General features: G+C 35.9%; 1 protein-coding gene across 6 annotated transcripts in view; it reads left to right on the top strand.

Moving 5' to 3' along the window:
- The window catches only part of AOPEP (aminopeptidase O (putative)), a 183,883-nt gene that overhangs the window by 53,023 nt on the left and 110,957 nt on the right, over window positions 1-19,903 (top strand). For 4 of the 6 annotated variants that reach the window (XR_008483681.1, XM_054286070.1, XM_054286084.1 and 1 more), the window contains exons 6-7: window positions 13,959-14,148; window positions 15,907-16,016. Coding sequence is in view for 5 of the 6 variants with exons in the window: in XM_054286070.1 (XP_054142045.1) it covers window positions 13,959-14,148; window positions 15,907-16,016 (300 nt within the window). In the remaining variant the exon portion in view is untranslated. The remainder of the gene's footprint in view (window positions 1-13,958; window positions 14,149-15,906; window positions 16,017-19,903) is intronic. The other 2 variants (XM_054286093.1, XM_054286077.1) reach the window with 1 other exon arrangement.

Genomic DNA, 19,903 nt, shown 5'->3' with positions numbered 1-19,903 from the left:
ATGGGTTTGAGTATATAAAAAATCTGCCTGGAGATTGTGGTTTATGAATAAAATACCAGCTTTGTTTTCTCAGATAGTTTTTGTGTTTCCTTTGTCTGTGGTAGCATGAAGGAAAGAGGTGGTTTAGCTTCTTTCAATTTAAAGAACAGTCTGACTTTTTGCTGGGTGGCAGGCATCTGGTTTGTGATGACAGTCTGCTCTTTCCACAATATTGTGTAAATTCTACCTCTGCTTAACAAAGCAGGTGTATGTGCTTTGTCTATAATTATTTTGACTTCTAAGTCTAGTTTTAAATGTTGAAACATTTTGAATGGTGAAGTAATATTCATTTGATAATGTGACATTTGTGATATGATGCTGCACTGGTATTTATTAAAGTTTCATTTCCCTTTAATTATAGAATAATTTTAGATTTTCAAGTATCTCTGAGATTACTTCGAAAATTGTTCTCCTCTGCTTAAATTGTTTTAAAATAAAAATTAAGGTGATGTTTTTGAATTATAAGAAGCCAGTACAGTGAATAAAATTTATGGTATACAGAGCTATTTTGTCTAATAAACATACAGGTATTTGCTCTTAGGGATATGGGGGTTTTTTGTATGATCACCAGGTTGGTAATGACAGATAGTGAGTTAAAGCAATGGATAATTCTGAATAGCCTTGTTAGTCTTCTTGACAATAACTTTATAGACCACCAAAAGAGAGGTGCATATCATTTGGTCACTGAACAATTTTTTAGCAGCCTAAATTAGACTTTAGCATGTTGAAATGTAGAAAGCAGTTTGTTGTCAGTGATAGAAGTGGCTTTGCTATTATCTTCTACATCTTACCAATGTATCTTCCAATATTTAGTAGACTTCTGTCTTTACACATAAAAGTTTTTGCACTTTTGAGGGCTAGCTGAAGCACCATTCTATTTTACTTAAAGTACAATGCTACAGAAAAAAAATGCAGCATATCAGAAACAAAATTGTTAGTTTAGGAAGAATGCAAAATTATTCCTAAGTGGCTGTAGAACATGACTTTCAACTGTTTGGGGAAATTCTTTCTCTTTCCTACTGGCTTCAGTAGCATAAAAAGGTAAAATAATCTTCAGGGCCAGTGCTGCTTTTTTTGATCTTGTGTGATTTATTTCTAAATGCTAAACATTACATATTGATAGTACATAGTATGTATGTAAAGGCATATGTATATGTATAGTGCAAGTTATGTCTTGGAACAAACAGATAACAGAGAAATTCCTCTTTCTGAATCCTACTATTAAGTTTGAGTTATCATGTTTTCTTTGCACAAATTTGATAGACTAAATATGTGCTGAAACCATGCTAAGAAAACAGGTTTTATTCACTCACTACTCTAGAACAATTGGAATGCTATAATAATTCAGTGGCACGAAGATGCCTGATTTTAAAGAAAATCTGCCTTTGTTGCAAGGAAAGAGTTGAGGATAAAATGAAGTTGTGCTATTGATCTACAGTCTCTGTGAACTCTTAGCTTCACATAATTTTCTGAGAAAAAAGATCTATTGGCAAAGAAACTAGAATTCAGCAAATTATATTTATGCATTAAACGACTTCTTTTTTCTTAAAAGCCACAGTGGACACAGCCTCGTACAGCTGGTACACATACAAACAGTCTCTGCATAACAGCTGTTTACATTTTTCTTAAAATATCTAAAAATATCTGATTTTCATCAGTTCCTGTTGTTACTGTCTTGTCAGGTAGTGCCAGATTAGATAGGTTTTTTTTCTTAAAACTTAACTTTTCCCGTGGCCAGTTGTTCTGGGCTAATATATGTATACATATATACATGCAAATTTTTTTAGCTCCCAGAAAATAAAATGTACTGCAGTCACAGAGGTACTTCTTCTCTTTGTGAGGAAAAACAGCTGCACCCTGTTTGTATATGTCTGTATAACTAATATTTGTGGTGAATTCTCAGTTAATTAAATTTAAACCTGCTGGAGTTATAGCTATAGAGTGATGGCTGTCAGCAGGAGCAAGGTCACTGAAAAGCTTATATCTCCAGAACTTGGAACTGAGCCCTGAGAAATGCACTGGGAGATATTGTCCCTTGGAGAGCCAGGCCATGGAGAAACTAACAGGTTCTTATTTCTACCTGTGTCTAAGGAGTGGTGAGGACAGCATGGTAGACCTAGAGGTTTGAATCCAGTATATAACCTCAGTACAGAATTTATGTTTTTAGTTGTTTTCTACTCTAAAACCAACAAGCTATATTACCTTTGAAGTTTCAGTCAAGCAAATGTGTACAGTTTGCCACACAGTCATACTCAAAGCCAGTCTCAAGGAGTGTTTTTCCACTTTAAAAATGTAAAGCAATTTATAACTATCTATGGAGATTGACTAGATTTACAACAGAGTGACTGGATTTGGCTGTCAAATTGCTAGCTGTTTGGAAGCTCACATGGTTCTCCCTGAAAAATTACAGTTTACACAACTTTTTGGTCCTCAGGTTCATAAATCTAAATTGATGTGAATGCCAAATACCATTTAAGGTTTAAAAAAGTTGATCAATGCTGACAAGACAGAGTAAGCAGCAACAAATTTTAACTGTTTGGCAAGATGTAGGCTTAAGTCTTCAGGGAAACATCCAGGAACTACTGGTTATGCAACTGGTATTAACTGAATTTAACTGTAAACATAATTACCTTTGGTCTTGATAGAAATTTTGGAATATGTTCACATCCTGTGAGTGGTCGATATCCGCATGCAAATATGATGTGTGGTCTCATGAAAAGAGAAGTTTCAGTGTACTAGGAGAACTGTCAGGAGAATACATGGAAAGCAGTCAAAATTTTTCTGCTTATATTAAAATATAAAATTTATGGTGATTTAAAAAAAAAATCTGAAACGACTAAACAAAATCACCTCAAAATTATTATCTTTTGACACATGGTAGTGTAGTCGCTATGATCCTGCAAGATGAGAAGCCACCTCATTGTAGTCTTTTGGAATTGGAAAAATACTTACTTATTAATAGAATCTGTGTTAGCATTTTGCCAAATAATTTGGCATTATCAACAACTTCAAAACCAAAATTCTATCTTCAAGGTTGACTGGGTAAATTCACAAAGTAGAAATTATCAGGCCACAGGGAAATGTTGGATGCAATAGATGTTTCTAGAATATAAAGATGTTGCCTTCTTTTTGGCATCTTTGAAAAGAATCGTAAATATGGCCTGTGGCAGTGTCCTGGACAACAGGAAAAATATTTATTTAGTCCTTAGGATTGCCTGAAACAAATCTGGAGATGTAAAAAAAGTTAAATTGGTAGAAGATGCAATGGAATAGAAGTTCATTTATATGTGATAGTTAGTATTATAATTAATTAATGCAGTCCTTAGTTATGCTAGCTATTTCCAATTAGACTATCCCTTGCTGTGTGCTTCAATAATAATAGCTGAATGTCTTTGTATGATGAATGTTGTAATTCACATGCACACTAGCTACTTCAAGTTTAACTATCCCTTTGGTATATGATTCTACATCAATAGCTGGATGTCCTGTATAACGGATAAAGTAATTCTCAGGCACACTGAAGCTCTTCTATCACTGGATATGATGTAATTTTATCTTATTTCTCCATCAGCACAATAAATGGGACTGTGTGTGAAAAAGAATCTCTGTGTGTTTGTAAGATTTTACTTGGAAATAATCTTCCAAAAAGGAGAAGAATGAATGCATGGCAAAGAGTCCCATGTTCCCAACAGATTCTGTTTATAGTTTTGTTGAACTTAGCATTTATTGTAAGGATGGCAGATTGTTCTAGTTTTAATAATCATAGTGCTGTTCTGTTTTAATATTGCATGATCTGTGGGCTGCCATAAAGTTGTTACAAATTGAAGGGCTGATATAACATGAAATGAAGCACCTCTTCTGAATGTTCCTTTTGTTCAGTATTTAACAAATTAGTATGTTGACATTTGTCGCTGATGGATTTCATTATTTGGTGAAAGGGTTTTAGGGGGTTTGACAGCATGAATGGTTTGTCCTGCAGACTTTCGAGAATTGATAAAGGCATCTTTGTTCTTTGTGTAAAAGCACAACAGATATCTTATTGACCAACCCTTGCAAAAAAGAGGGCTTGTATAGCTGCTGTGCAGAATAAACTAAGAAAATGAAGCCATTACGTATTCTTCTATGTTCTTCTCTCTTTTTTTTGCTCGCAGCATGTATCTCCTTAGTCAAAGTAGCCAAAAGCATTGGATACTCATTCAGTAAAATGAAACTATGTAATTTTTATCAGTTTATATACTGTTTATTGATGACAAAAATAATGAAAACAGGTTATGGATAGTAGCACAGCTGATTAGATAAATTTCAAAATTTCTAAGATGAATGTATATCTGTATAAACAGATGCTAAAGGCATATTAGAAGTAATGCATTTTAGCAGTAATGCTGAAAATCAGAAAAGATATGATAGTGTTGGATTTGCACCATTCTACATCAATTTTTAAAGCAAAATGAAAGACTTCAGCAAATAGAATAACAACTACAAATTCTTAGAAAAAGGAATTTTCTATTTTAAGATAGTTGTCCAAATCCCATAGTAATGGGATGCCATGTAATCTAATTTTTGCCCATATGCAAAAATTAGATTAGATGGGATCCCATTACTATGGGATTTGGATAACCATCTAAACATTTTTGTTTGGTTCCATATTTATAATTGGTGCAAGGTTCAAGAGTGTAATAGATACTAACTGAAAATTTAAAAGAATTGTATCTGTGCCTCTTGTATGATCTGAGAAGTTCTGATATTTTTTAAAAAAATATGAGCTTTACCTTTTTATTTGGTTTTTTTTTTTTTTCTTAGAAACATCAAGGATTTATAGCTCTTTCTTCTCCAGTAATGTCTGGGGTTTCCTGAATTATTCGGGTACATCTCTAGATTTTTCTCATTCTGCAGATTAAGTATTTGTCACAAAAATCCTTAAAAAACAAGTGTGTTACTAAGGTTTGATTTTGTTTGTGATGCTACCATTACTGTAGCTCATAGAGATTTAATAAGAACCACTTCGGCCTTCCAGCAGATTTAATTTCCTTTAAAAGAGTGATACCACAAGGCCTTGAATTGAAAAAAGAATACTGGGAAACTCAAAGACCAAGCAATCTGTTTTAGTTTTTTCATTGATTTGGCCCTTTTGTTGTGGATAAAATCTTTCTTGTATAGAATACCTGAATAAAAAACTACTCATTCTTTACTTTATTTTGTCTTGTCCATGTCACCTTTTGAGAGCACTAATGTATATGCCCTTACCTTGATTAATTTTCACTGAATATGGTGAAGCATATAGATATATTGCTTTCTGTCTAATTATTTATCATAGCTGGGTATTTGTACTGTCTGTCTCTGCTGTGTTAATATCTGCCAGAAACTTCATTATATAGTGTCAGGAAGTCCAAATCTTCCAGTAATAACAGTGACAAATAACAAAATCCATTGATAATCAAGCAATATCATCTATCAGTGACAAAATCAGTCACCACTTAGACTGGAGCTAAGGAATGTTAGTGACTGTTCATCACATTAACCATTTTTAGCAAGAATTCAAATAGTTTGAAAAGTCAATGAAACAAATGCTATATTCATTTCTAATATAAAACAAGAGAATCTTCTTTTTTTTAAAGCTTCCCTTTGGCATACATGAAAACAAAAAAGAATACAAAGAGCTATTTTTTATTTATAAAGTAAAAGGTGTGAGTACCTGTACAATTTCTTTCCATTGCTCATTTCTTGCAGAAACAATGTGATGAATTAAAAGATTTCATTACAATGATCAAAGCCTATCCATTGCTATTTTCTGTTCACTTTTCTTCATTTCATCAAGTATGTTAGATTAACTTTGGGGTCCTAATATAAATCACTGTTAAATGAAAAGAAGTTAATACAAATGCACGATTCAAATAGAGACTTTCTACACTATTATTTGTTATGAAGTATTTTCACATGGTTAATAGTGTAACTGTTAGGTGTTTTTAATATTTTCTTCAGTTGACCAATTTCAAATATTTGGACGTACTCAGAAATGTGATAAAAGTATCACATAAAATCTGGAACATATCAAATTCTTAATGTAAACTGAATATTGTGTTTTTATTTGTATATAAAATTCTTGCTGAATTTAGTGGAACTGTGGTATTTCCTCAGTCTCCTTAGACATGAACAGAATTTTTTTCTCAGCCTCTGACCTTTTGTGAAGCTACCTATAATCAGCAAGAGTAAAGATGTTCTATCATTGTGGTCTATCATCTCTCTTATATCAAACAAAAAATATAAGATGAAAAATCCATATCCAAAGATACGTTGCAGAACAATCTGAATTAGAAATAAATTTATTTTCTTCATCTTTATTTCTTGCTCTATAATTGAATTACTGTAGATTGACTTCCAATCTATCTGGTTTTTAAGAAAAACACAGCCAAATTCACTTGCGTAGCTTTTAAGATTTGTTTGGAAATGTCTGCCATGATACAGTGTTGTTTTATACTATGAATATTTAGTAAGGGATCTGGAAAATGGTGTTACAAATTATTTTCACTGTTAGCAGTGTCAATATTTTTTTGAGGAGCCATTGGAAGTGAAGTGTGAAGGTTAGAAACTGAGCTGCATAAAATACAGAGCTGACTTTGTTGCTTTTTTTTTTAGTAGTTAAACAGGTGCTTTGAATATTTATTGAAGTCACTTAATTTATACTTAGCCATAAATCACTTAACTAAATCAATTAAATATGAAAAAGTCATGGTGTGACATGCAACATGAAAAGCTGTAGGTGTTTCTCTTAGAAAGCTGGCTGTAAGATTTTTGACAGTGTTGTAGTCATTTGTTACTAGGAGGTGTTGTGTAATTGATTTTTATAAAAGTTTGTTACTTCATGGGGTTTTGGACAAGAGGTTTCAAACAAATCTGTAAAAAAATCTGGATGGGAACTTGAGGTTTTGAAATTGTAATTCTTTCTCTCCCTCCACCCCATAATTTTCTATGTTTGCTTCTCTTTACCATAGCAGGCAATTTGCTGCCTGTCACAAATTTTGGGATTATGGAACTTTCTAAATGAACAGATGTTGTTGAGCTTACATATGACATTAGTAAACAAAATATGGAGAATCTAAAAATATGTTCATGCTCTGCAATTTCCTCATTGTGACACAGAATGTGGAAGATGAAAAGAAGTGAGCTAAAGGTGTTGTTAGGCATCCTGGGTGCATCACAGGTCAACTGATGAATAACTCTTCAGCTCTACAGTTCTTACTTGACTTGACTCCTGGTTGTTTTTGTCATATCTAGTTGCTAATGATCTTGTTACAAAATTGAGTTAACTTACTGCCAATACTTGAGTCTTGGATATCAGACTGAAGTTCATAGGTAACATAAACCATTCTTTGTTTCCTTCTTGCTTTACTTCCCAAGTCAGGATATTTTAAGGGGATAGGATATATTCCCGTGATACAAGTGCAGCAGGGTATCAGCCATGGTTAAGTTGTTCTATGATTTTTTGTAAAAACATAGTTAAAGGTTTTTGACTTAGCACTGTCAAAGAGTGTGTGCTCTGTGTTAGAAAGAGAATTAGGCATAATTTGAGAAATTAGTTGTATTATTACCAGACTCTTCATTTGCAAACAATAAGAAGTTGGATGGGTGCGTTGATCTGCTGGAGGGCAGGTAGGCTCTGCAGAGGGACCTGGACAGGCTGGATGGGCTGAGGTCAGTGGTGTGAGATTTAACAAGGTCAAGTGCTGGTCCTGCTGTGTCACAACAGCCATGCCTTTCACTATAGCCTTGGGGCAGAGTGGCTGGGAAGTGCTCATTGGGAAAGGGCCTGGGGTTACTGGCTAACATCGGCTGAACATGAACCTCCAGGTAGCCAAGGAGGCCAATGGCATCCTGAGGAGTACCACCAATAGTGTGGCCAGCAGGACCAGGGCAGTGATTGTCCCCCTGTGCTGGGCACTGGCGAGGCCGCACCTGGAATGTTCAGTTCTGGGCCCACCACTGTAAGAAGGACATTGAGGGCCTGGAGTGTGTCCATAGAAGGGCAACAGAACTGAGGCAGGGTCTGGAGCACAAGTCCTGTGAGGAGTGGCTGAGGGAGCTGGGTTATTTAGCCTGGAGGAAAGGAGGGTCAGGGGAGACCTTTTTGTTCTGTACAACTGCAGAGAGGGAGGAGCATGCAGCCAGGTGGGCTCAGTCTCCTCTCCCAGGCAACAAACAGGACAACAGAAAATGACCTCAACTTGCCCCAGGGGAGGTATAGATTAGAAAAAAATCTCAGAAAGGGTGGCCAAGCATAATACAGGCTACCTATGGAAGTGGCAGAGTCGCCTTCAAGGCTGTTGATTTGGTGTTACTACGGGATTGAAAATATTGAGAAGGATCAAGAATTGTTGCAAACCATGCTGTTTGTACAGTGGTTTTGAGCCTAGACTCATATTATCTTTTTCCTTTCACTTTATAAATTCTTCAGATTTATGGCAAGTACTGGTTTTGCTGTTGAACAGTAGTAGAGTTTCTCCTGAGAGGATTTCACCCTTGTTTATACATATCCTTACTAGTCTGGTTTGGGGCTGCAAAATATGCAAAACGGAAGAGATAAGTTCAGAGAGCAGCTGCTGCTTGGATGTTCAGATCATTATTCAGGCACTTGATTGAAATTTACAGTTTTGATTTTGAATTGCAGAACTGAGTTGACTCTTTCTATCCTCCTTCCAAAACATGGGGGTTATTTTTCTTTCCATATTGCCTACCCTGTTGTGTTGCTGCATGACTTATGGAGTAAAAAGTTAGTCATTTGCGCTAGTATGACTTTCAGCTGTAACTTCTGTCAGTTTTTGGTTTCTCCCTATGATGGTAGGAAGACAAAACTTTAAAAATTAGCTTCCATTACTTCTGGAATAGTGCTCAGAGTATTCTACCAGATTCTTGTCTCTACCACTGCATCTGAATATATATTTGAGTTTCTGCTATACTGTAAACCTATGAGGTTAAAAATATTGTAGTTTTCTCAGTTCTGCACTGTAACATACACTCGACCAATGGAGATTATAGAGGTAAGAAAGTGGATGTTGAGTGGTCCTGTGTCTGTATTCCAATGGCACAAGTACCCACAAAGATAAATTAAGGTAACATTCAAAGTCTGATATAGATACTGCAGACATCATATTGATACCATTCTTTGCATCACTGGAAGAATGTAGTTTTGATATGGTTTGACACTGGCCAAAAGACAGGCACCCATGAAAGTTGGTCACTCACCCTCCCCTGCCACAGCTAGGCAGAGGAGAGAAAGAAATTAATAAAGGATTCGTGAGTTGAGATAAGGACTGGGAGAAAACACTTCAAGGGCAAAAAAGGCTCAGCTTAAGTGTATGAAGTGAATTTATTACTAACAGAGTCAGGAGGATAATGAGAAGTAAATTAAGACCTTACAACACCATTTTGTCCCAACCCCTCCCTCCTTCCCACAGACTGTGCAGGGAGGCACTAATTGCATTTTTTCTAAATAGAAAATTCAAATTATTACTGTATATACATACATATATATATATATATATATATATATATATATATATATATATATAAGTAGCATCTGTAGTAGTGATTTTTTTGTGCTACTTTTGACTTCAGAAGCATTATTTCTTAGGTGGCAATAGTCTTGGCTCTGTTATTTTCACAAATATGTAAGAAAATGTATGTGCAGGTCTCTGTGTGTTAAGAGGGAAAGATTTCTACTTCAAAATGAATGGAAAAAGTTTGTTAGAAATTAACTTCAGGCTCACATATTAAATGTCTATTTAGGTTCTTGTGCATACATTTGGCTAGGTTTTGTGCTGTGTGTCTCATCTGATTATGTGTGAGCAGCCAAAGATACCACACTCTTGCAGACTGTATGCAAAGCAGCACTTGCATCTAAGTCATGAGTCTAGAGAAAGTTTTCGAAAATTCCTGTCGCAGATTTAGCTTCTCAAATGGGCAGATTGCTATTCAGAGCTTAAGGATGCCTAAATCAATTAGAAACCTTTTATTTGTTAAAGAGACTATCTATTAAGGATGTGTACACGGGTGGATTGGAATGATTGGAACATCTCTTTGGAACAACTCTTTGGTCTTTCACAACAACAATTTCTTTCCCTTTGGGACACAGTTTTTTCCTTTATATGCATTCATGCCACAGTTACAGTGTCAAGATTTCCTTTAACTGCAATTTAACTGGGAGGGGGAACTTGTTCCTTCTTCCAGTCAAATGTCTAAGTTATGAGCATGGGATTCTGGTCAGAATAATGCTCTTTTGCTTTAGAAGGGTAACCAAGTGTATACTCGTCAAAAACAAGTCATTAGCTTCTTTTTCTCTTGGAGTCACTGGGAACTTGTCCAGCTTCCTGGGAACGACTGGAAGGATTGTTGGTTTTTTTGTTACCTGGGAGAGGTTTCCCATCTTTTTTGCCATATTCAGCTTACCTGTTCTGGCCTGCTTTAGAAACTTGGACCCTACTTGCTAAAGGCATTTATAAGGTGCACAGTCCTTGTCAGGTCTTGATGTGATTTCTAAGGTGAGTCATCTTTGCCCGTTGCTAATGTATGGATGGATTTCTTTCCTATTCAATTAGAATCAAAGAAATGGATATCAAGCCTTTTAATTTGTTTCTAGTAAATCAAACATCTGGTAGGACGGCCACTTTTCTCTTTTGTTAAAAAAAAAAAAAAGTAAAAAAAAGCTTTTGGGTCTTGCAATTTAGTTACCCATCAAATTATCTTATTTTTCACTAGACACTTTCTTAAATTATGGAGTGCTTTAGGAACAGCGCTGCTAAGTCACAATGTGCAATTAATAACATTCATAACATTTTCCCAACACAGAGAGGACATCAACCTGTTCAAGTGATCGAGTCCAGAGAAGGGTCACCAGGATGATTAGAGAGATGGAGCACCTCTCCTGTGAGGAAAGGCTGAGAGAACTGGGTTTGTTCCACCTGGAAAAGAGAAGGCTTTGGGGTGACTTAACTGCAGCCTTCTAGCACTTGAAGCAGGCCTATAACAATGACAGAGAAAGACTTTTTGCAAGAGCAGGTAGTGACAGGATGAGAAGAAATGGCTTCAAATTCAAAGACAGAAGGTTTAGATTAGATATTAGGAAGTAATCTTTTCTGGGAGAGGCTCTGGAACAGGTTTCCCGGAGAAGCTGTGGACTCTCCAGCCCTGGATGCGCTCAAGAGCAGTCTGGATGGGGTGACCTGGTCTAGTGAAAAGTGTTCCTGCCCGCTGTAGCAGGGCTGGAACTACATGATCTTTAAGGTCCTTTCTGACACAAGCCATTCTATGATTCTATGAACATTGCACATCATAGATGATATTAAAAAGGTAGATTTGGTTTGCATAAGTGGAGCAGAGTTTCTGGAATTCAAATATTTATTGAAAATAGAGAATCTGTGTTCTAAACAAATGCACAGATGTAAACTTCTTCCAAACTAATATGTCTGGACATCTTCCAGAGACATGTTCAGTCTTTGATAAAATTACTCTTAAGAAAAATGGGAAATTTTCAATGGTTTGAGTTGGAGATAGTACTGCTTGTTAAGGGCAAACAAAATAAAAGAAATAATGTAAGTTGTTCTCAGGAAAGGAAGTTGCTGGCTCTACTCAGAATCTAAAATTAAATTCTGCTGCTGCATATAATCTTATTTTAGCCTCATAGGAAGCTGCACTCATATTCTTTGGCCAAAATCTAACTCATATACATTTTTCTTACTGAGGTGATTTGTAACCCATCTGTAAAAGAGAATATTGTCTAAATGTGGCATTTCTGTTTTGTAAGTGATTGAAGAAAGCAGGAATTACAATCTTTATTGTATATTTTTCTGCAATAGACCTAAAATGCGCACAGTTCTGTGAGCCTATTTACGAGGCATGAAGTTACTTTTGTTTTGCTTAACCAAGTGGCTGAAATGTTGCCACCAGTATGTCTGGAATGTTATTTACTTGGTCTATTTCTGCAGTTTTTCTTTGTACCACTGTACGCATGCCACAACTAGGGGTCATTTACTTAAAACGGACCAAAGTAATACCCTCAAAATTGCCATTATTATTTTCATCAGGGGCTTTATAAGAAAAGATTTATCATATTCTGCACCTTCTGTGCTCACACTTTCCCCCATCTCTCTCTCCCTTCATTCTCTTAATCAGAATTGCTTTTGGCAGATTTGGAGAGCTGCTGTTTTTACTTGCATTTTTTGTGTTACTTGATTCCTTGATTTAGTACTTTAACTTCTTACATTGTGTCTTACAACGCTGTCTGATTGAAATGTATTAACTTTCTTGGCTGGGTAACTACTTTTTTTTTATAAGGAGATAGTTGTTGAGTATGTTTTTCTATCTCCGTGTGTATCATATTTTGTGGTCCCTAAACATCCAACTGGTTGCAAGAAAACTGTGGGTGTTTTAACATTTCCAATGGAAGGGTAGGATGGGTGGGGAAGCTTTTTGGAATGCTGACAAATAATATCTGACTCTTGGAAATGTCTGAAGGCCATAGACTCCCCTCCCATGCTTGGAAGGCTAGACTTAAAGACCATGTATGCTTGTGTTTTAATATTTCCTTTATAACTGAGAGAAAAGTGAGAGAAGAGTTGAAAAACAGATCATGGATATCATAGGCTAATGTAGGAACATTCTGTGCATGGTGGTCACGGTTTGTGTCCTTGCTACTCCCATCTGTGACATGGTGCCCCATTAGCCCCTTGGATATTAGTCAGAGGGCTTAATTCTGCTACTTTTATTTCCTAGATGTACTTAGTTTCAGAAGTTGTATCAATTTTGAGATGTTATGTTCTGTAATGTGTGTTAGCAAAGCAAAAATTGCCTTACAGCAGCATACGAGTTGGGAACTGCAGCAACTTGCAGTTCAGGGTATTTTCAATAGCAGAGTAACAATTCATAACAGTTTTCTCCTGCAAATTCTTCTTTATGTTTAAGTACAAAGGAGAGTAGATACAGACTGGATTGTTCCCCTGCTGTTGTGAAAAGCAGATATCTAGTGCTTCTTACTTCTATGGTTGTAGTAAAATGTGTTCTCCTATCCCTGCATTTGCAAAAATGATCAACTTTTATCACAAGTTGGTATTTTCTTAGCTTGTTTGATGTTTTGACAAACACACGTGCTTTACCATGTATGACACCTTTTACGTTTGGATACTGATTTGTTTTCTTTATTAAATGTTTCTCCTTTATTTATTTCCATCTTTGATCATTTAGCTGACAAATACTTGTTTTGAATATTAACACTGCTCATATTATCCTGGCTTATATATAAATGTTTCTACTGAAATAAATCAGTCTTGTAACATGAAAAATATTAAACTTTGGTTGAAGTTACTTCTTACAATTAATAGCTGTTTGATGGTTGAATACCTTACAGCTGTAGGGTGGAATTTTAGTTTGATTTTCTGCCAACCAACAATAAAGTACGACTTAATTCGTACAAATTCCTGAGATATAAACTATTAGTCATGACCTAGCATGCATACACTAATAAGAAGCTAAAAGGCCAATAAAGCCAACCTGAAAGAAACATGGAGAGAGACTATTTACAGAGCATGTAGTGACAGGACAAGGTGGAATGGCTTCAAACTGAAAGAGAGCAGGTTTAGGTTACATATTAGGAGAAAGTTCCTCCTTCTGACGATGGTGAGGCACTAGCACCGGTTTCCTGGGAAAGCTATGGATGCCCCGTCCCTGGAAGTGTTCAAGGCCAGTTTGGATTTGTCTCTGAGCAACTGAGACCAATGAAAGGTGTCCCTGTCCACAGCAGGAAAGCTGAAACTAGGGGATCTTCAAGGTTCCATCCAATTCAGGCCATTCTTCAGTTCTGTTATTATTATGTCCATGCAACACACGTTGTAACAGGTCAGTAACAGATTCTGTCACTCATTTCTCTTGTGCAGCCCACACATCATCTTTCTGTCACAAAGCGTACTGCCAGGAGGAAGCCATCTCTGTGGAACTCGTCTGTGCCACGAAATTGCTCATGCTTGGTTTGGACTAGCCATTGGTGCTCGTGATTGGACAGAAGAATGGATAAGTGAAGGGTTTGCCACTTTTTTAGAAGATATATTTTGGGCTAGAGCACAACAGGTAAGGTGATGACACATTGCTTCAAAATTAATGTGGAAATCAAAATCATATGTGAATTAGATGTAAATTAAACCTCAAAACACAAACTGTGCTATGAAGTAACATATTTTAAAATGGTATTGGAATTCACATGCTTACTTGATTAAAAAAAAAAAGTGATCCACAATGAATACAAAACTTTACAGAGGTAGGGCTCAGTACAAATGTGAATACAAACATCTGTTTGTCAATGATTACCTTCCCAAAAATTTTATACTCAATCATTAAAATTCAATTATCAAACAATTGCTGTGAATTCTTTCCACTTCTGTTGTATACCTGAAACTGGAAGAATCAACAGTCTTACTGCATATTGTAATATTCTAGGTACCTAATTAAAATTGTTTGGTTTCGTCCAATAGATGACCAAGAAGTGTACCTCAAAGCAAAATACATGATGATTTTAAATGGGGCACACTGGCACTTACACTTTTTTTTCCTGTTCTACTGCCCAACAAGTTACTGTCCTGTCAGAGACTTAGAAATCACTGCCTCCCTTAAGGTGAAAATTTCATAAGTTGCATGCCAGCTAGTAAAGTGCTTTTCTGATGCAACTCTTACTTTTGTAGTACCTCTGCTACTTCATTTAATGTGTCAGTCCTTTCTACCTGTCCCTTCATCAGGTTCCGCCCCTTTAGTCTGCAGATTTCCACCTCAGCAAAAGCATGGCAGAACTGGGAACTGATGTAATACACTCCTCTGAACCTCCATTTTATTAAGTATCTGGCATATTTATAGCACCAAACAAAACAGAATACCTTGTTATGTGCCATATTTCTGGGGGAAAAAAAGAGAGAAAGGGTGTCTAAACACTTGGGTTTTCCCTTTTGGTTCTAAAACTAATTTGTGCCCTCACATTGAGAATAACTACACTGCTGTGAGCTGTTCACATTAGTTCTTTGCTTTTGTTAGTCACTTGAAAGCATTTTGATTGTAGTAGACATCTTCCTTGGAGCTGAGTGTAAAGGAGAAAATAAAATAGTGTAATTAGTTCCCTTGTTATCATGTAAGGCATACCTTTTGAACATTATCGAGTAGTTTTGATGCAATGCAATCATAGAATTTAAGGACTGTGAGTGTATTCCATAGTGCCTGAGAATAATTTCAGTTGTGATTGAATATAATGCAGGGTAGTATTAGCTGCTTTTGCTTTCCCCATTTTCCCATCTATTCTTATAATAGAGAAACATAAACTATAATTATGTTCAAAACAATTGTTTGTCAGCTGGCAACCTGGCATTTATTTCATAAGTAGGAATCTCTGTTAATGTTATGTAAATGAGGAGAAACACAACAGGGAGGTTTCAGGAGTATGGCAGAAGTAGCAGGAAAGAGGAGTGAAGCCAGGATACAGTGTAGCTCTTTGCTCTCAATTTGGGAAGGGTAAGGATGCAACCAAAAGCTCTATGCCAGGTATCTCTACTGTAAATTCAGTTTGTTTCTTGCCATTTACTGAAAGGAAAAAAACATGCCCATGTCTCTCCTCATTCAGACCTATTTAACTGACTATTGATTTGATGTGCACAGTGAGGCTTTTGTTTTTCTTAGTGCTGCTATTATCTCTCATACCAGCAACTGTTATTTTTTTATCATGGATATTGATGCCCTTTCCTGCCTCTTCTGCACATTAAAGAGAAACAAACCAAGTTTCTTGTTCTGCAAATTATTATTGTCTGTTGGGAAACCGCAATCAGTGATCTGTGTTTTTTGTTTACTAAGCAGCTGCCACATGATGAAATAAAAGAGCAACAGGAATTGAAAGCTTTACTTCGCTGGCGCAGACTCAGAGATGAGGTGCAAAACTCTGAAGAAGAGCTGCAAGTTTTAAGGTAACAATATGATAACACCATCATTGTTGTTGTATTTTCACTCTCTCCACCTTTTCTCCCTTCAAAAGATATACTTCCAAATCATCTGATTATATCCACTGCATTTCCTTATTTCCTTCTAATAAAAAAAGAAAATGCATATTAAACTGACTGGGTTGTACATCTTGACTATGATACAATTGCTTTTCCTTTTGTTATAGAAAGCTTTTAGAAAACCATGGGATTATCTTGATATGAAATGTCTCTGAGCAGTTTACAAGAGCTTCTATTCAGGGAAGAAAGAAAAGACCATTTCCTGAAAAGTTCACTGTTGGAAGTCATAACAGAGTCATTTTCTGTAGCTGAAGACAAGTACATACTTTAGTATGGTATTTAACTGCCAAGCTGAATGAAGCTTTTAAAAACAAGGAAAAAGTATAACATATAAACTTTATAAACCTACTTTCTAATTAGAAATTTCTAATAGTTATATTTAAAGTAGATTTTTAGTCTTTAGGTATCAGATCCTAAACTCAAGGCTCCTTTATAGATAGCTAAAGATAGTCTTCCTTTGCCAATGATTAATATTCTATTCTGATTGGTGTGTTAGGAATTTTCAGTCTTTGATCTTGAGTGTCTGTCTAATTCAATATCCACGGAGCTTCTACAGCTTGTCTTCTCACCATCTTCAACCAAAAATAATGAGTTTACTAATCCTAGTTCAAATTAGCCATGATTTCTGACCAAATCATGGAAGTGCAGGGACAGATTTCAAACGATTATGTAGTCTATTCTCCTGCTCTGAAATAAAGGCAGTATACACAGACCATCCTAAGCAGGTTCTTACTAACATGTTCTTAGAAGGCTCCAATAAAAAAGTTTTCATAAGAGAGACAAGCTGTCTCAATCAATGCACAACTGAAATCCTGTTTATTTCAAACAATGTACATTTAATTTCTTTCAGCAAGTGGAAGTGAAGAATAAATTGATACCTATCTTCTAGATTATCAACTTTTAAGTATTTTTGGAAGACTGTTGCCATTTCATTTGTTTAAGGTCTTCCCTTCTTCTTGTATTTGTCCAGTAGAACCTAAAAGGCTCTGTTATATTTGGACACTCCAGTGCTCACCCCAGACCTCGTGTAATCCAAAAGCATATCATCATCTGTGTAACTGTAAATCTTCCACTGATCTGTTTGGCTTTATGTTTATTGATGAATTGTGTAAGCAGAGACAATGAAGTTGCACAGTTGTGTAAATATTCAGGTGCGTAATTTGACCACAGTTGTAAATGCAAAAGCAAGCTTAATCACTAGTTGTTATACAGCTGCTGCAAACACAACTACCAATTTACATGCTGAGGTTTTTGTTTGCTTTAAATATTTTATATTAAAAAAAAAAATTAAATATTGGTTCTTGGGATATGATGCTTATCTGGATAAGTGTTTTCCATTTTCAAAATCACATTTGTTGTGTTTTGTATTTATATAGCTGTTACTTTTAATCAAATGTTATGTGGTGTAAACTTTCAAAATAATTTTTCTAAGGGCCATAACCCTTTGTAGTTTGAAACTCAAGAAGGATTAATTTCTTTTGAAAATGAAACTTATGCTTTCTATTGACTTGCACATTTATTCGACATAATAATAAGCATTTTTCTTACCTTTTGGATAGTATTATTCCTAATACTAATACAAAAGAGTGAAAAGTTAATTTTTCATTTGAAAAATGTGTCTCCAATAAACACTTCAGGCCAGGCACGTGATACCACTTCATGATTCTGGCCATTTCTTCTTCTCTGATATCTCTAGCTCCTTGTGATTGCATTTAAGGACTTCTTACTGATTTCAGTCAGATATAAATATTTTCTACTATTTTTGTGGCATGGACATGAATAAATTATCTTTTTGCATATTTACTGGGGGTTTTTTCCTTTTCTTCATCCTTCTGAAAATATGTTCTCATGCTTTCCAAAACTGGCATGTAAGAGAGAAAATCTCAGTCCTGGCCCTTGGTCTGTGTTGTGAGTCTGTACTGAGGCTTGGGCTGGTTCTAACTTGTGTTTTTATACCGAATATTAGACATAAATTATAACTATTTGTTTCTTCTTGCCAATCATTTCAGGAAGGAAAAAATCTACCAACTCACTCTTCCCAAGCATAAGCTCATTCTTCCATTACTTTTTGGTTCCCTCATGATCATATGATCATTTGTGCTTTCTCCTGACAACTGGAAAAATCTGCCCCAAACTTACCAGCTGATCCTATCAATTTTTGATCCATCAAATGAATATCTTTTTAGACTGGGTGAAAGCCACTCAGCAAACTGATGATCAGCCTGATGTTTCTTCTTATTAGGGGTACTTGGTAATATGTTATAGTAAGTAGCATGTCATAAGCTACCTGTAAAAAAAGAGGTCAAGTAAGAAAGAAATTGGATAAGTGTCTTTTCAACAGGCAGCAGCTCTGAAAGCAGCACAAGCAAACCTTAACATTGAAGAAGGAATTTGTGGCACAGCCATGCTCATACAGGTTGAGACTTCCAACAGATCTATGCCTGTTTTCTCACAGAATTTGAAAGAAACCTGCAGGGATAAAAGCACCTATGAAAAAGATCTTGGCACACATTTTGCTGGTGATCACGAACACCAGCACTCTCATCCAGCACTCTCATCTATTCTGTTAGGAAAGCAAAGAAGAGCATTCTGTTCTGCAGAATAAAGCTGGTGTTGACATTTGTTTTATCTCCTGGGCCTTATGGCTGAACTGCATCTTGTGGTTATTCATTAAGTCAAGCCAATGTTGATATCTAGCTCTAAATTAGTCTCTGAGTTCTCTCCACTTGTGTCAGGTCCATTCTGTCCCAAAGCAATAGCTCTGACTGCTCTGTAGGTGTTTGAAGAGTTTTATTCTATCTGATAGGAAAATGTGGTTTCAGATGATCTTTCACAGTCTCTGTGTAAGTTTTCATGACCACCTGGCATGTCAGAGCATTTAATTACCAAGGACATCCCAGTGCATTGTACTTTTACTAGGGCAATGTACTCATCTTCCCACCAAACAGAAAGCAGCATCTTCTACCTCCTTCAAAAATTTTCCAATATCTAAAATGTGCCAGATAGCATCTTGAATATTTTGAGACAGCTTGCCTTTAGCATTATGGTAGACTTTAGCTACCAGGTTGGATGCAGCTTTTGTAGGTCAGTGTAACACATTTTCAATCTTTGTACTTTCAATGTCCGGTAAATACAGTAAGCGTTGCTTTAAATATTGTTCTGAAGTCCTGATAGCAGAGAACAGGGTTACATTCTAAATAGTTACACTCCTTTACAGACATTTTCAAGAATATATATACAGCCTTTGCAAAAGAATGTGTATATGTTTTCTGTATGGAATTCTTCACTACCATCATCCAGATGCAACACTTCTTTCTGGTCAGTCCTAGGATTTACACAGGCACAAAGTCAGAGGAGGAAGGAAGTATGGTTGCCTAATTTAGAATAATTGTGATTATGAGAAAGATTTCAATTTAGTGTGGATTCTGTAGCCTGTGCTCAAACTCCATTTTTCAAAGTTTCAATAGACAGGGCTATTTATTAAGAGAAATGAAGCAGTTTTTATGTTTTATGTATGCAGAGAATGATGGAAAGTCATGTATGGAATGTCAGCAGGTCTTCTTTCCAGGAGACTGATCCAGAAGAGAAATAGCTGGATTTTGCTTTCCTGCAGTGGGTCTGCAGCATTTACACAGCCTGACAGAACTGGAGTTGCCATAGAATAAGAAAACAATTATTGGTACTGTTCTTTCAATGTTGAGGGAAGATCTTACCGGAAAGATATTTATGAATGATAACGTGGAAGAAGACTGTGTCAGAAACACAATGTAAAATTCAATCTGTTTTTTTCTCAC

This window comes from Melozone crissalis, unplaced genomic scaffold (assembly GCF_028551555.1).
Source record: "Melozone crissalis strain CALT ecotype California unplaced genomic scaffold, PUWL_Pcris_2 ptg000005l_1, whole genome shotgun sequence".
NCBI classification, from domain to species: Eukaryota; Metazoa; Chordata; class Aves; order Passeriformes; family Passerellidae; genus Melozone; species Melozone crissalis.
Note: the sequence above shows the minus strand (reverse complement) of the source record. Positions and strands in the feature narration are given on the sequence as shown.